At 42.4% G+C, this 17,697-nt stretch overlaps 2 protein-coding genes across 7 annotated transcripts in view; one reads left to right on the top strand and one right to left on the bottom strand.

Moving 5' to 3' along the window:
- ENOSF1 (enolase superfamily member 1) overlaps positions 1-1,226 on the top strand; it is a 46,227-nt gene extending 45,001 nt beyond the window's left edge. For 5 of the 6 annotated variants that reach the window (XM_069099727.1, XM_069099728.1, XM_069099730.1 and 2 more), the window contains one exon: positions 185-1,226. In XM_069099727.1, coding sequence (XP_068955828.1) covers positions 185-286 — 102 coding nt within the window. In that variant the 3' untranslated portion in view covers positions 287-1,226. The remainder of the gene's footprint in view (positions 1-184) is intronic. The other variant, XR_011170608.1, reaches the window with a different exon arrangement.
- A 1,500-nt stretch (positions 1,227-2,726) lies between these two features.
- TYMS (thymidylate synthetase) lies at positions 2,727-15,674 on the bottom strand. The gene is made up of 7 exons (XM_069099732.1): positions 15,131-15,674; positions 12,266-12,339; positions 8,175-8,349; positions 6,883-6,984; positions 5,823-5,998; positions 4,803-4,874; positions 2,727-3,321 (listed from the first exon to the last, which is right to left on the bottom strand). The coding sequence occupies exons 1-7, from the start codon at positions 15,657-15,659 to the stop codon at positions 3,184-3,186; spliced, it is 1,266 nt and encodes a 421-aa protein (XP_068955833.1). The 5' UTR covers positions 15,660-15,674; the 3' UTR covers positions 2,727-3,183.
- Between the last annotated feature and the right edge of the window lie 2,023 nt (positions 15,675-17,697).

Consider the following 17,697-nt stretch of genomic DNA (forward strand, 5'->3'; position numbering starts at 1 on the left):
TGGGGTCTGATAATTAAAACAGCTGAATTACCTTATAGTTGGGTTTTCATTAAAAAGAGGTCAAAGCAACTATTTCTCAGAGTAGCAGTATCACACTGGGCAAAGAAGGCTGACATTTCTGTTCCCTTGAGATATCACTTCTTAATTAAACTATGTTTTTTTGTTTTGTTTTTTTTTTATTAAGGATGCTGGCTATTCCACGGAAATGAAGGAAGAGTCTGTAAAGAAGCATCGGTTTCCAGAGGGTGAAGTTTGGCAGAAACTCATGGCTGCTCAGCAAAATTAAGTCCTTAGCCTTAGTATGGCTTTTTCCCCTTGTACGAATGAATTTTTAATGAGGGAGAGGGGAGGGAAGCTTGTCTGATTTGACATATCAAAATAACAGTATTATCCAAATCACCATCAAGACTTAACCATTCAGATAAATATCTCAGGTATCATCCTCAATGATCTGAACCATATTCTGTACTTATTTTCTAATTTTTTTTTGAGGGGGGAAGGCAAGGCAACTGGGGTTAAGTGACTTGCCCAAGGTCACACAGCTAGTAATTGGGTCAAGTGTCTGAGGCCGGATTTGAACTCCAGTCCTCCTGACTCCATGGCCAGTGTGCTATTCACTGAACCACCTAGCTGCCCCAGATTATTTTCTTAAAGAAAAAGTAGACTATCACGTATGCTAATGCTTTCATGTAGTATTGCACTCACATGTTAAAACTGTTTTAAGAAATTTTATATCATAATGTTTATTATTCTTTGCTATTCCTACAAATGTAACAACAAAAAGACAAGCCCTGAAATCCCTGGTGATAGGGAACAAGGGCGAGATGAGAACACAGAGATATCAAAAGGAGTTTTGGGGCAGCTCCCCTTGATCTCTGTTTATTAGAAAATCTGTTTTTAAAATGTTTACTAGGAAAAGCAAGTGAGGTTAAACTGATGCCCTTTCATTCTTTTAACATGTATCTCTCAAGAACTATGTGTCATGGGACTTAAAAAAAGTCACACTATCTCCATAAGTAACAATTTGAATGGGTAAATCAGCCAGGTCTAGATGGATTCATCACAATTCACTAATTAAACCATAACAAAAGAGCTGGAGAAATGATGGGGAATTTCCAGTTGTGCTCCATATTGTAGTATTGATCGCTTGAATTTTATGGTAAGAAAAACGCCAACTTGTTTTAAAACTTCTTGTGTGAATAAAAGGCCAAGTATATCTTTTATGACATTTATTCAGTAGTCTGTAAATATACACTAACTCTACAAGTAGCCCTAAATAATCGGAGGATAGGGTGGTAAAGGTAATGAAATAATACAGAATTGGAGAATTTTAGAGGTCCAATCTAATGCCCTCATTTTACAGATGAGGAAATCAGCACAGAGTAGTGAAATGACTGGCCCAAAGTTAGAGAACTATTTAGGAGGCATAACGAGAACCCAGGGCTCTGACTTACTTGTCCAGTATAGCATGCACAGCCTCAGTAGTGGATGAGAGAATAGAAGTGGGGATGGCTGGGTCCTGAAGAGAGAATGGTACTGCCTGGCCCAAGTGCTGGGCCAGGCCCTGGGCCTGAGCTGGATGCTGAGGCTACAATGACAAAAATTCAACTTGCTCCCAAGGTGCTTATGTACTTTGAGAGGAAATAATGACATAGACATGGAAAAGTCAACACAGAACATTTACTTACAAAGGGGAGAGTATAAGTAATGAGAAGGGATGTCAGGATGGAACTCGTGTAGGAGTAGCATTTGGACTCTGATGCCAGGGACCCTCCTGTGCTGGCAACTCGAGACCACTGAGAATCATCAGAGAAAATGAGCATGCTCTAGAAGGGCACCAGCTTCCTCATTCCCCAAAGTTGCTTATTAGCCCTTTCTTCCCAAGAAGAAAGTAGCCTCAACCATACTGAAGAACTAGACTATTGGAGTCAAGGCTGTGTTCCTTCAGAACACAGGTTCCTTCGTGACCCCTTCGTTGTTTTGAGAAGATAAACACAGTTCAGATAAAGCAGGATATTTGTGGGGGCAGAGCTAGGTCTCAGATTCCTTCCTGAGCTCCCCTTCCCCAATTCAAATAAGCTCTCATCACAACTCTGCCCTCCAGAGCCATGCCTTGGATTCACACACCGTAGGAACAGACCTTCTTATGGCAAGGCCGCCAGGCCAAAAGGTGTTACTGGAGCCAGCAGCTTTCATGACCCCATCTATTTGAATCCCTTCTTTCCCTATGCCATTCATTCCCCAGGGGAAAATCCACAAAGGAGAAGGGATTACTTTACTAAAGCCAGTAGAATTTGACGGCCACAAGGTCTCTTCAATTAGATTTCTGTAACAAGCAAAGCTGACCAATAGCGAAACTCATTTTTAAAAGGTGATGTAGATACGTTTCAGGAAGTATAACCCTATATCTAGTGACTTCCATGGATAGTTTTTTTTGTCATCTATACACATTCATTGTGTAGCAACGTGTGTATTTCCTATCTTTCTTGGTGACAAAAGTTTTACAGTATGCCAATAAATTTTTAAATGGGAAAGTTGTTAGTGACATTTTAGTTGTCTTGTACCTTACCTGCCTCAATGGTCTGCACTTTGTAAATGCTCCACACGGCATCTGTTGATGGAGATAACTGAAGATAGCACAGTGAGATCTCCCACGAGTGACTAGAGAATCCGTGTGGAGTAAGACGTAGCTATACTGCATTAGAGAATAAGAAAATCGCCTCCTCTGGTATGCAAGAACTGCTTTATTTTAATAAGATCACGTAAGACAAAAACAAGTTGCTTTGTTTATAACCATTCCATACATTTGGAATAGTGGCATTCACTTCTGCTAAAGGGTCAGGAATGGAGAAAAATCTAATTCACCCCGAGGCGTAAACACAGGTCCTCATAGGTCAGTTATCTCACACATACATATGTGTGTGCACATGTAGTTTGTGGGCTTATTTTCAGATCAAGATTTATACACATATATGTATGTGTGAGATAACCGACCTGTAATAGGACCTGTGTTTACGTCTCAGGGCGAATTAGATTTTTCTCCTCTCCTGACCCTTTTCCATATCTTCTTTGTGATAAAAGCTACATCCTGTTTGCCAAAACAAGGATATTTTGTAACATTATACAATCTACAGAGTATCCTGGAAAAGACGGAGCACATTTTCAGCCGGGCATCAGGCTACTTTAGACGGCCATCTCCATCTTAATAGCTGGGTGAGGGTTGTAATCTTCGATCAGGAAGTCCTCAGCCTTGAAATCATCAATGGTTTCAACTTTTCGGAGAATTTTGAGCTTAGGGAAAGGTCTTGGTTCTCGCTGAAGCTAAAAGTAAAGTTAAAAGGTAGAAATCTGATTACCATGACGCACCCATAGAAAATGACTCAGCTGAATTTTTAGTGGCTTGATATGGGAAACCATCACATAGGTACCATATTTCATATGGGGCAGCAACAGAGCATATATAGTGAAAACTAAGTCTCTACACAGCAGCAGTGGATAGAATGCTAGGCCTGGAATCAGGAAGCTGGGTTTAAATACAGCCTCAGATAATTATTAGCTACATGACCCTGGGCAAGTCACTTTACCTGTCTGCCTCAGTTTACTTAACTGTAAAATGGGAATAGTAATAGCACCTACTTAGCATCGTGTCTAGTACATGTTAGGTGCTTAATAAATGCTTGTTTCCTTCTTTCATAGAGGCAAGAATCTGTTGTAGGTATCTATGAGGGCTTTCCTGTATAGATAGGCTAAGAGCATTTATTTTTTTATAAACTTTATTCCCCGTTTCCAAAATACAGATTAATTCAAGGGTCTGTAGTTCAGAAATAAATTACAGAATTATTGGACAGTTGTTAGTATAGTAATAGTGAATGGACTAAATATGATAAGCCGTTAGACTCCCAACATGTGTATATAGCTTTGATAGGAACTACAGATGTATGGCCTAGGCTTAGAACTGAATCAAAAAGCCAAGCTGGTTGGGAAAAGGTGCAGCTTTCCATGATGCCAAACTGTTCACTACTGCAAGGACTGATGCCTTCACAGTGGTATTCCCCTAATGATAGAAATCCTAGAAATACTACATATTTGGAAGAATGAAAATAACAAGTAACCCAGAGAATGATAGAAAGATTCATGGTGAGCATTAGTAGGCTACAGACTGGTGTAAAAAAAATATTACTGGAATATGTATGTATTTATGTATGTATGTATCTATCTATCTATACACACACACACACACACAAACACACACACACAAGGCAGCTAGTGCGGCTCAATGGATAGAATACTGTGCCTGGAGTCAGACCTGAGTTCAAATCCAGTCTTAGATACTTTCTAGCTATGTGACCCTGGGCAAGTCACTTAATCTCTGATTGCCTGACAAAAGGATCCACCAGAGGAAGAAATGGCAAACTACTCTAATATATTTTCCAAGAAAACTTCATGGACAGTTGGTCCATGAGGTCACAAAGAGTTGGACATGACTGATCAACTGAACAATAACACATACATACATACATACACACACACACATACCATACATGGGCAGCTAGTTGGCACAGTAGATAGAGCACCAGGTCTGGAGTCAGGAAGATCTGAATTCAAATGTGACCTCAAATATTCACTAGCTATGTGACCCTGGTCAAGTCACTTAACCCTGTTTGCCTTTCTCCACTGGAGAAGGAAATGACAAACCACTCGAGTATCTTTGCCAAGAAACCCCCATAGACAAATGTAGAGTCAGACACAACTGAATCACTAAACAACACTACACACACACAGACACAGAAAAATTGTCTTACCTGAATTTTCAGTGGTTCAATATGATTCAAGTATATATGAGCATCTCCCAGAGTGTGTACAAAATCACCTGGCTAAAATACAGTGAGAAGAAACGAAGCAGTAATGGTGTTAGTTTAAACTCTGATGAAAGAAAACACATTACAGAGAACGCAGTCCACTTTTTCCAAAACCAAGGGTCCTAAACAACTCGGTCTGAAAACAATACAAGTCATGCCAGGCACTTTGTAAGTCTTGAACTCACCATGCTTGTTTTAAACTTGCTTTTCCCATAAAAAGTCATAGAATCACAGATTTGGACTAGAAGATCCCTCAGGTCAAGTTCAACAGCCTCGTTTTATTTATTTTTTATCGCTTAATATTTGTTGAGTTAAGTCAAGACGCATATTTGACTCCTAATTTTATCATCTACTTCTGTTGGTTTTAAGAATCCTCCATATATTTATTTTTAAAAATCCTACTTCTCTAGATTACCTTTATGGCAACCTTTTAAAATTAAGTTCACTTATTTTTCTTTTTTTCTGAAAGTTTAGGAAGTAATCAGTTTTTTTTAAAAACATTTTTATTTAGAGTTTATTATTTACATATTATTAAAGTTTTACTTAAAGCTTAAGCCTCCCCTCACTGAGACAGTAAGCAATCAGATATAGGTTATACATGTCCAATTAACATCCTCATTTTAAGAGGGGGAAACTGAGGCAAACAAGTTGAGTGGCATAGCTAGTGTCTGAGATAGGATTTGAACCTAGGTCTGCCGACTCCAATCTAGAATTCTGTCTGCTCCACTATACTGCCTCTCATCAAAACCTTCCTTGTAATATGCAGCAACAAGGAAATGAAAGATTTAGTCCCCAGTTTTACTGGAAGGTAAAGAATAAAAAAATTCTCATTCTTTTTACTTTTTTCAAAGAAATTTTAAAATTTCTCCCTTTGATCCCCCAAAGTGGTACATGATTATTCCCACACTGAAGAAGATAGTCGTTCATTTGAGGCTTAACATAAGAAGAGAAAAGGTTCTCTACCTTCAGGCCCGTGACGTGAGCAATCATGTAGGTGAGCAGGGAATAACTGGCAATGTTGAATGGCACCCCGAGGCCCATGTCTCCAGAGCGCTGGTATAGCTGACAAGAAAGCTCACCATTCAGCACATAGAACTGGCAGAGAGCATGGCAAGGAGGCAGTGCCATCAAAGGAAGATCTGAGACCAGGAATGTGAGAAAAGGGAGATGGTAAGAGTCTATCAGCATAGCTCTAAAAATACGAAATGCGATAGGACATTAAGAGACACACCGGCTACATCCTGTGCTCCTTATTTTACCTGGTCCCAAAATAATCTGTCATGATGATGATTGATAATAATGGCTGGCATTTATACAGCATTGTAAGGATAGCAAAGTGCTTTGCAAGCATTATTTCATTTGATCCTCACAACACTGAAAGGTAAATACTATCCCCATCTCACACAGAGGAAACTGAGTCGAGTAGAGGTTAAGTGACTTGCCCAGGGTCACACAGCTACTAAGTGTCTGACGCTGAATTTGAACTCTGGTCTTCCTGACTCCAAGTCTGGAACTCTGCTGCAGTGACAGTAAGAGAAAGATAACTAGTTACTATATTAGCCCTGGTAGATTATAAATTCTTTATGGCCAGGGATTTTTATTTCTCTCTTTGTACCCCTGGTGCCTGGCACATAATTTATTGAGTCTTTTTTTTTTTTGACTCTTCATGACCCCATCTAGGGTTTTCTTGGCATAGATACTGGAAGTGGTTTGCCATTTCCTTCTCTAGCTCATTTTACAGATGAGGAACCTGAGGCAAACAGGGTTAAATGACTTCTGTATTCTCTTTCTGCTCTCATCCTACTGTTTCTAAATATTCCCAGAACAGAACTATTAAAAGTGCTTTTGCACAGGTGACTGGTAAGTCAGAGGTTCGAAGAAAGCCCTTACCCTATATACCGACATTTAATTTTTTAGATACTTCTCAAATGCTTATATCCAGATGAATTCTGATGTTTCTGAAAAACCAGCAAGCACTGGTGGCCAGTTTATACGATTAGGATTTATCTTAAAGGGTAGCTACCTTTAGGATTCCAAGCACACATAATGATCCTTCTGTCATCAGGGTTGGTTTTGATTGTGTCAATAACTTTTTGTAGCTGATCCACTCCTTGTCCGGAATAATCTGAAGGAAAAAAAAATCCCAGAAAAATGTATCAATAGAATGGGAGCAGAAAGAGAACACAGAAGATTGCAGAATGTTCGAGTTGCAAGGAATAGACTTTAACATCCCACTTAACAATGCTGAAACCATGAAATAGCCTGTGCTAGTGCTAGAAAGTTCTCTTTGTTGGAAGATTCCTGCACCCCAACAGCTGTTACTTGGCTCTGAATCTGTAAAAACTTAAAAAAAAAAAAAGGATTATAAGTTGTTTTTTTTTAAAGACACCAGAGTTAGAGATAATGTCCTTGGAGGGATGCCAAGTAGAACAGGTGATAGCAGTGGCTAGGATCAGACAGGTCAAGTCCCAGGAATTTACGAGAGCCTGTGATGACAAGTGCTTTATTGTGGAGAGAAATTGTTTTTTTTTTAATTCAACTTTATTTTCAGTCCCAAATTCTCTGTCCCCCTCCCCAACCCACTGAGAAGGCAAGAAAAACAGAGCTCATTATTACAACTAGGAATAATTGTAACAAAACAAATTCTGTTATTTCTATATGTGTAAAACACTTAAATTACTATAAATCTGTAAAGAGATAAACACAGGCAAATGGGGAGAGCTCCCAGATAGACTAGCAAAGATGGGAAAGGGGGACCGAGGGAAGGTCAGTAATTTCAGCTCTGCAAAGCATTTGTTGGGAAATAGGACTTGGTGGGAGGTTCATGGCATGGGGATGTGTGCAGAGCTTTGAAACGGAAAAAGGCAAGAACAACAAAGGTAGGTCCCAGAGCTTAAAAAGGTATAGCTACTTGAAGTCTGTGGAATGAGTCTGTTAGCCCAATATCTTGGGTTCAAATGCTACCTCTTGATGCTCAGTGTGATCTTAGCAATTTCATTTAACCTCCTCAGACCTGTTTCCTCATCTGTAAAATGAGGGGGTTAGACTAGATTACCTCTGAGGCCCCTTGCAACACTATGATTCCCTATACAGAAACACCCTGGGTTAGATGCTTTGGAAGCTACTTCCTGCCTCCCCAGAACAGACATTTCTCCAGGAGACCTCATGTGGGTACAGACTGAGTGTACTTTTTTTTTTTTTGGCTCCCCCAGTAAACATTTCTTATTTCCCCACACTATTGTCTGAAATAAAAGAATACGCCTACACTCTTGGCAACACATGTGAAAATCTGACTCATTGCTTACATCTCCTCACCTGTGTTCATCTCTTTGTATTCTGCCCCAAAATGTCTCCACTGGAAGCCATACACTGGTCCCAAATCTCCTTCCTCCCTGGCAGTGAACCCCTGCTTGTCCAAAAAGTCTCGAGATCCATTGGCATCCCAGATTTTCACTCCTTTGGCAGAGAGCTCCTTAGCATTTGTGGAACCCTAGAAGTAGGGAACAAAAAGTCCGGTCACTTTGTATACCTGTCAGAAAACTCAAGGGCCTGGCAAGACGGCATCACCTATCCTTGGGAATTCTTGCCCTCTGTGAAAGCAGTGAGATGCATCTCTATCTCTCAAGCTCCCAAGAGACTCAGGACGGTGCAGTGGAGCCATACTTAGACACAAGACATGGGCTTCATGCAGGCTCACTCACTGCATCACTTTGGACAAGTCACTTAATTTCTTTGACCCAAAGCTTCCTTATCTGTAAAATGGAGATAATATGGATGAAACATACATTTCATTGTACCTACCCTCACAGGACTATTAGAAGGATCAAATGAAATAATGACTCCCATATTTAGAGAGTACTTTATAAGACCACCTTGCAAGGTAGGTCAGGAAGATACTATTATTCCCATTTTCCAGAGATAAAGCTTACTGAGTGAAAAGTGCCACATAAATGTAAACTAAAGAGAAGGAAAAAATAAATAGCAAGTTCCCGTTTCTTGCCCCCCTCCCCCAATACCTTCAGCTTAAAAAGATTACCTTCTCCCTTAAAGTCAATTCTTCCTTTATCTATCGCCTTTTCTAAACTGGACTCACATCAGTTTTTCTAAGTACTATCACTTTCAACATTCTTTCTACCTTCCAAATAACTCTTCAAAATAGTCTGTTTTCTATTCTTTTCTGATAAAAGTTTCTTGTTTTCTAAGTTCTCATTGCTCTAATCTTTTCTTTCAAGCTATTCAACATTTATTAAGCACCTACTATGTAACTGCCAAAAGATCATGGTCCCTGACATCAAAGAAGTTACACAATCAGAATACAATTAAATGCTTTTCAGAGATGAGAGTGGAAGAAGAGATTAAAGGAGGAAGGGATAACTTCCAGCTGAGGGGAAGGGAGGCTTTCTGAAGGTGGTGTACCTTGAAAAGAGTTTTCACCAGCTGTGGCTTCCAGGCCTGAGGAGCATGTGCAAATTACAGAGAGATAGGAGAACAGGATGAAATGAGGGAATGGATAAGCAGTAACAATTCGGCTGGAGTGCAGATTGTGTTCAGAGGAGCAGTATGCATTAAGCCTGAAAACTAGGTTGAACCACATTCTAGAGGGCCTTAAGGTCAAGCAAAGAAGTTGGCGTTTTGTCTGGTGGGAAGTGGGGAGCCACTGAAGATTTTTGTGCAAGGAAATGAGCAAATTTTTAGCAGCAACGTGGAGAGTCTGGAGTATAAGAGAGGCCAGTCAGAAGGCTGTTTTAATAGTGCAAACAGGAGAGTTAATGAGGGCTTAAATTAGTGTGCTAGCAGTGGGAATGGAAAAGGTTAATGTGAGAGATATTGCCAATGCAGAATCAACAGGACTTGGTAATGGATTAGATGTGAAAAGGGAGAGGGAAGAGTCAGGTTTCAAGTCAAGTCGAGTCAGTAAATATGTACCAAGCAGCTACTATGTTCTAGGCACTGTGCTAAGCACTCATGGGGGATGCAGTATAAGGAAAAAGATAGTCCTTGCTCTCAAGTAGCTCACAGCCTAATAAGAGAGATAGCATGAAAATAACTGTGAAAACATGGCAGGTACAGGACAAATTAGAGACAATCAACAGAAGAAAGCAGAGATTAAAGGGACCACAGAAGGCTTCTTAGAGAAGGTTTTGGCTGAGACTTGAAGGAAACCAAGGAAGCTGGGAATGGGGGAGATGAGGGAGAGAATTCCAGGCAAGGGAGACAGCCAGAGAAAATGCCCAGAATCAAGACACGGAATGTCCTATGTGAAAAACAGCAAGGCGGTTGGTATCACTGGACAGGCCCAGAAACCATTCTGAAGAGTCATCTGGACTTGTGCCCAAAGAGTTATTAAACTGCCTATCTATTCTTTGACCCAGCAATACCACTACCAGCTCCATTTCCAAAGATGATTAGGGAAAAAGGAAAAGAAGCTGTATGTTCTAAAATGTTTCTAGCAGCTCTCTTTGTGGAGGCAAAGAACTGGAGATTGCAGATTCCCATTAATTGGGGAATGGCTGAACACGTTGTGGTATAGGGTTGTGCTAGAATGCTACTGTATTATAAAAAATGATGAGCTTGGTGATGTTAGAAAAAGACTTGCCATGATATGATAGATAGATTATATAACTGCACGAAATATTGAAGAGGGAATGAGCAGAACCAATATGGCTGTATACAGTAAAAGCAATATTGTTTTAAGAACAATTTTGAGTGACCAAGGCATTTTAATTACTATCAATACCCAAATTAACTGCAAAGGACAGAGGAAGGAAGATGCTATCTGCATCCAGAGAATGAACTGATAAAAAGATGTACAGAATAATTTTACATATATATACATATTTGTGTCTAATGGTAGCCGTGGGAGGGAGGGAATAAAAAAAATTTACATGCTAATGTTATTATATATTTTAAAGGAATAGCAACAGATTCGCAGTTTCATGTGCAATCATTTTTTTTTATTACATTATGTTATGGAAAAGCTTGTTTTATTCCATAAATTAAAAACAAAAGAAATAAAAATTTTAAAAAAGAGAAAAGAAAATGGGTATGTCGTCAAAAAGATACTCAGGAAAAAAAGCTGATTGGGGCCAGAGAGGGAATGAGTTCTGTTTTAGACCAGATGACTTTGAGATGTTATACCAGCAAGCAATTGGAAATATAGGAAGGGAGCCTGGGGAGAGATTAAAACTCCATTAGAGAATCATTTGCATGAAGGAGATAAGCAAAGTCACTGTAATAGATAGAAACTGCCAAGGCAGAGAAAGACTCTAGAGAAGAGAGAGCTAAGGATGTCCACAGTTGAGGGGGAGAAGGAAGAATGAGGAGATACAGGGGAGCAGTATCAATTTTCCCTCCCTCAGCTTCCACATCAAGGAGCTGTTGTTCAGTCATGCCTGACTCTTCACGACCCCGCTTTTTGACAATGATACTGGAGTGGTTTGCCATTTCCTTAGGAAACTAAGGCAAACAGGGTTAAGTGACTTGTCCAGGGTCACACAGCTACTTAAGCGTCTGAGGCCCTGTTTGAACTCGGGTCTTCCCAATTCCAGGCTTGGCATTCTATCCACTGTTCCCCCTAGCTTCCCTAGACTTTTGGCTTAGTACTACTGAGTCAAGTTCTAGAGCCAAAGATTGGGAAACTGAATTTTTTTGATAATGGGCTTTAGGGTTAAGTCTACCTGGGAAGATACATTAGACCTTCCATAGAATATCCATGGGCTCCAGAAGTGAGAATCTTCCAGCTTGTGGGTAGAGGAAGATGGCCAATATTTGACAAGCACTGATAGGAGAAGGAGGATAAAGGCAGAAGTCAGAGGGGTTTGGGCACATTGCCACTTATATCGACCTTCTCTTCCCTTTGAGACCTTTTTTTTGGAGGGGGAAGGCAGGGCAATTGGGGTTAAGTGACTTGCCCAAGGTCACAAAGCTAGTGTTAAGTGTCTGCGGCCGCATTTGAACTCAGGTCCTCCTGACTCCAGGGCTGGTACTCTATTCACTGTGCCATCTCACTGTGCCCCGTGAGCCATTTTAAATTCAGTTCTTGTGAAGTGATACTTTTTCTATTTAAAAAAAAATTAACTACTGATATCTTTCTTATATTGCCTTCTTTTCCAAATATTGTCTCTCCTTTATCTGGGGAGCCAGCTTTTGTGGAAAAAAAAAAAACAGATCAGAAAAACTAACCATCACATCAGTCTTCTAGTACATGTAATGTTCCACACCCATAGTCCCCCACCTCTGGGGCTTCTGTTTTCTAAGCAGATAACTACACTGGCTTCCTGCCTATACCCAAGGTGAAGCAGAATTTAACATTATGATGCTAGAGAAAACAAAAGCAGTAATAACCCTGTGTTCCTCAAAGAAGTTAGATGAGGAGAACTTCAGGCACCCAGCTAGAAATACCTCACCTTAATAAACCACAGCAGTTCCTCCAGCACACCCTTCCAGAACACGCGTTTGGTTGTCAGCAAAGGAAACTCATCTAAAAAAAATTAACAAAGAATCACAGAAAATTGCATTAGAAAGTAAGGCCACCCTGAAAGAGCTATTCTGTGCTGCTACAAAAATTTGTGTTAGGGGAGTCACTGGCCTCCAGGAGCACACAGCATTGATGTAACCTACATTAGTAAAAAACCAAACCAAGAAACCATGGATTCAGTGCAACTAATGCCACCTGCCACACACAATAGGGAGGGCTTTGCTGAGAAAGGTTAGGATGCCAGCATGGAAACAAAAACATGTTCTGGTGTGCCACACAAGCTGCCTCTGTAGCTCAAATGCTGTGGACCACCATGAAAACACCGTCCGGGACAAAGTCCCCTGAATCTTGGTGGAAACCAGAAAAGACTCAGGGCTAGGCCACTACTCCATGGTCCATTTATCCCACAAATGATAATTTGCTCAATCTGAGTCCGGCTGGGCCCGAAAGGAATTAGGTTAAAGGCAAATTAAAGTATTAAAAATTAAAAATCTAAATAACTCTGCTCATGGGTACCAAGTACCTTCAGTTCATTTGCTTAGACTAAACAGAACCTAAACCATACCATGCATATGAAATGTCTGCTCTGCTTTTTTCAATCTCTGGAGGATGAGCATCATTTGCATTTGGCAAGGGTTAGATAATTTTTATTTAAGTTAATGTTCTGAGCATAGTTGAAAGGAACTTTTAGAGGTTATGTCTAGTCCAGTCCCTTTATTTTATTAATTTTTTGGGGGGGAGGCCCAGGAAATTGGGGTTGTGACTTGCCCAGGGTCACACTGCTAGTGTCAAGTGTCTGAGACTGGACTTAAACTCAGGTCCTCCTGACTCTAGGCCCATGCTCTATCCACTGAATCACCTCACTGCCCTCAGGCCCCTTATTTTTTTTTTTTGGAGGGCAGTTGGGGTTAAGTGACTTGCCCAAGGTCACATGGCTAGTTTTTTTGTGTTAAGTATCTGAGGCCGGATTTGAACTCAGGTCCTCCTGACTCCAGGACTGGTGCTCTATTCACTGCGTCACCTAGCCGCCCCAGCCCCCTTATTTTAAAGATGAGGAAGTGAAGGCCCAGAGTTCAGCTGACAGATTTCCAAAGGGAATGTGTATCACAAAAGACTTTTCTGTAGGTCTTCTAGGCACCTTTGGGAATCATAGGTGATATCTGGCCTTCTTTGTGCCTGGGTACAGGCCTCAATTAGTCTGACTCCAAAGGTGCAGGGCAGGGCAGGGCTGAGGCTTGTTATATCAATGACCACACATCTCCCTAGTGATCAATAACCCCAAGCAATTGTAGAGGGCTTGACTGAACTGCTGATTTTTCATGGAACTGAAATGGACAGTGTATTTGTGGGGTAGAGATGAAGAGGGCACTTAGAGGGTCTCTCATTTTCTTTTATCAGTGATGGGCAGGAGTCAAACTGGTGGGGATGACCAGTCAGGGAAACTGAGGGGCAGCAGGTGGAAAGGGAAAGAACCTGACAAACGCACACTCCCAGTTACTGCCCCAAACATCCCACTGCCTTCTCTCTGCCTCTAAGTGCTGCCTGAAATTTCCAGCTCCAATTTTTACATTTCTTACTCAAATGGTATGCTCCTGTAGCACTTGTTACTTTGGCCATCAAATCCCAAAACCGAGACCAGGGGAGGGGGATTAACAACAGAGTCCCTTTCTTAAAGAACATTACATACATCAATCAAACGAGGTAATACATTCAGAACCCTGTAATCCTTAAGCCCTATATAAATGCTAACCAGTATCATTTCAGGAACTTTGATTTTTTTTCATATAGTAGGTGCTTAAAAATGGTTATTGATAGAGATTCACAGTCTCCGCATTGAGAAAAGAGGCAAGAGCGGGAGTAAGTCTTCTATAAACGTGTCATCACTGAGAGACCCTGCTACAAAGTATATGAAGGAAGGGTCACAGAGGATCTTAGACCAGCAGTGGAAGAGACCTCAAACACGCTCCAACCCTCTCAAAAACCTGAGGTGAGTTAAAGGCCCCCTGACAGCACTGAGGGTCCAACAGTAGCCCTGGTGTAGGAAAACCTCCATTCAAATCTAGCTTCAGGCACTTTCTAGCTGCGTGCCTCTGGGCAAGTCCCTTAACCTTTGCCTGATTCAGTTTCCCCATCTGTGAAATGGGGATAATAACTTCCTCAAGGCTGCTGTGAGGATCCAATGAGAAAATATTGTCAGGAGCTTTGCAAACCTTAAAAAGCCATAGTATATAAATGCTAGCTATTAGAACAACTTGCAGAGGTGAGTAAGCATCATCTCTAGGTGGTGTGGTGGATGGAGCTAGACTTGGAGGCAGGAAGAACTGAGTTCAAATTTGGCCTCAGACACTTAACACTTACTAGCCGCGTGACCTTGGGCAAGTCACTTAACCCCAATTGCCCTACCTACCTCAATCAAAAACAAAACAAAAAAGATAAGATCCCTCCTCCCAGTCGGTCTTAGTGATGGCTTACCAAGGGTGCATATAATCAGACTTTTTCAATGTTGGTTACGGTTTTTATCTTCTTTATTCTGAGAAATGGCTCTTTTGGAGTAGATGGAGGAAGGACAGGCGATTTAGGTAATGGGAGGTGATTGAAAACGCAAAAATGCATTTAAAAAGCCCTGGTGCCCCTCATGGTTAACTCTTTAACTGCCGCGGCCCTTTGCCCCCACCTTACCCCCCACGGAGGGGGGTTACCTGGCCCCGGTCCCCCATCCCCACCCCCCCTGGCTGGGCGTCTGCGGCGGCCGTGCCAGGGCGCGCCCGGGCCCCCTCCCGCCCCGGCCCCCCACCTCGGAGGCTGTAGCGGGCCTGCAAGCCGAACACCGACACGGTGCCGGTGCCCGTGCGGTCCTCCTTCTTGCAGCCGTGCAGGAGGATGTGCTCGATCTGGCCCAGATACTGCTTCTCCCCGTGCTGCCCCGGGGGCGGGCTGGCGCCGGCGGCTGCGGCAGCATCCAGGGGCTCGGCTCCGGGCTCCGGGGCCGGCTGGCTCTGCAGCTCGGAACCGGCGGCGGGCATGGTGGGAGCGCTGGGAAGGACACCCGGAGATGGCCGGCCCCTCGTTGGCGCCTTTTTCCTTTTAAATGGGGCAGTTCCTCTTCCTGCTGCAAGAAGGAGTTTCCGCTCCCGAGACCTAGAGCAGAGCGCCCTGGCCCCGGGCCGGGGAGGGGGCAGGGGGGCGGAGTGCGAGGTCGACCTGGCGCGAGAATTGGCTGGCAGCCCCCTGCCCCTGCCCCGCCAGGGCTCCCCGCTGCTCAGCCCTGGCAGAGGTGGCGCCACCTGGCCAGCCCTCTTACTCCCCGACCCGCCCCCCTGCATCCAGGGTCACTGGCCTCCAGGCTCTTCCGCCCCCCAAGCCTGGGGTGTTCTCCCTCCTCTGCTCTGACCGCTGACCTCCCTGGCTTCCTTTAAGCCCCCACTAAAATGCTGCCTGCTACAGGAAGCCTTCCGCAGCGCCTTCCCTCCAGCATATAGCTTGGTTTGTATGTAGTCCCTCCCTTAGATTGTAAGCTCCCTGAGGGCCAGGACGTCTTTTGGTATCCCCAGAGCTGTGCCTGACACTTAGTAGGTGTTTTATAAATATTCATTAATTGATTGATTGGTAAACCTTACACCCCAGTAGAATGTAAGCTTGAGAGCAGAGACCATCTGTTGTCTCTTTCTGAATTCTCTCTGTGCTTAGCGCTGAGCCAGGCACATAATAGGCATTTAATAAATAAATAAAAATAAATAATTTATTGAGAAACCATAAATAACTATCCTCACCCCAGTAGAATGTAAGCTCCTTGAAGACAGGAGGATGATTGACTTGCTTAGGCACTCGAACAATGCTTGTTGAATTGAATGACTTTAAAGAGAGATTCCCTGAAACTCTTCATCCTTGGGAGAGGGCTGTTTTTCACATGCCCGTGGCCTTAGGATTTCAATTCATTGTATAGCTAGGGTTATACACATTTGAGAAGCATTTCGTGGTAATACAGAGTTTATGAAGCCAGGAAGACCTGGTAACAAATACCTGGTTGTGTGACCTTGGGCAAGTCACTTAACTAGTCCATGCCCTAGGCCAATTCTCCACAAGCCTGTATGCTCCAGAGAAGGTTCCACCTACTTTAATAGGAGTTTGCTCAATTTCTCATATTACCAGTGAAATCACAGGTCTGGTCCCTATCCCATTATGCATGTATTCAAAACTCATTTGGAGATCCTCATTGTAAAGCCAAGCATGAGCAGCTTTCCAGAGGACTGCTGCTGTGAACAGCTTTCAAGGTTCTGATTACACAGTATGGTGAACTCTATTCAGTAATAAACTAAGACAAAACATTCACAGAAGTCAAAGTACAGCATTAACAATGTTATGACATAACAACTTATCACTAAAATGGCCACATAGTTTTAAACAAAGATAACATTTGTTTCATAACACAATCATTTACTAAATCCTTAATTCAATCATCCTTAAGGAGGCAAGCCTCCTTAATTGACACAAAGTACAAAGGTCAAAGTCCTCCACTCCTAGGTAATAATGTCTTAACCTCTTCAATCAAAAAGTCATCTTTCTTCTTAATTGGAGAAGTCCTTAACTCAATCATCTAAATATAAAGGTCAGAGTCCTCCACCCCAAGCCATAGTAAGTCATGATCTTCTCAGTTTGCATTAAATACCCAAGGTCTCGGCTCTCAGCTTCCATGGTTCCTCTTCCATGCTCCCAGCTCCTGCCCAAATCTATCTAACTGCCACCTGGGTTCAAAGGCAGACAACTCTCGGTTCCTTGTCCAGCTCCTTATGCAGTTCTTGTTCCATATTGAAGCTCACAGTGTCTGGTCCACATCAGTTCCTTCACGGTTTCTGTTCCTGGGAAGACAAAGCTTAACAAAGCCACAATAACATCCGTAAACATTGTGGCATCAATTCACTTTCTGCCTGTAAAATCAACCAACAGCAAGGTCTGAGGAATCAACACAAATCATCAGTATAGTCCCTGGACCTCTAAAGACCCTCCTCCAGGATTTCTGTAAACATACAAGAAGAAAATCCTTTTCAGGGCTTCTGAACCAGCAGCAAGGTCCCAGGGCTTCTGTAACAACAGCAGACGAATCTGACAAAGTAACAACAAAACAGACAAAATCCTGACACCACAGCCATGCCTCCTGTCAGTTCTCCTCTCTTCTCATTTCTCAGTTCTTCTCAATTCTCAGTTCAGTCCTCAGTTCTCATTTCTCTTCTCAGTTCTCAGTTCTCTTCTCTCTCTCTCTCTCTCCAGCAGTAGCAATCCAGCCTCCAGATGCTTGCTCCCAGCAGTTCTGGCCTCTCTCAGCTTGGGCTTTTCCTTATATATGGTATTAGCTCCTCCCTGTTC

The sequence above is a fragment of the Petaurus breviceps genome, unplaced genomic scaffold (assembly GCF_028583685.1).
Source record: "Petaurus breviceps papuanus isolate PSGF00001 unplaced genomic scaffold, PetGlider_PUasm1.0 38, whole genome shotgun sequence".
Classification (NCBI taxonomy): domain Eukaryota; kingdom Metazoa; phylum Chordata; class Mammalia; order Diprotodontia; family Petauridae; genus Petaurus; species Petaurus breviceps.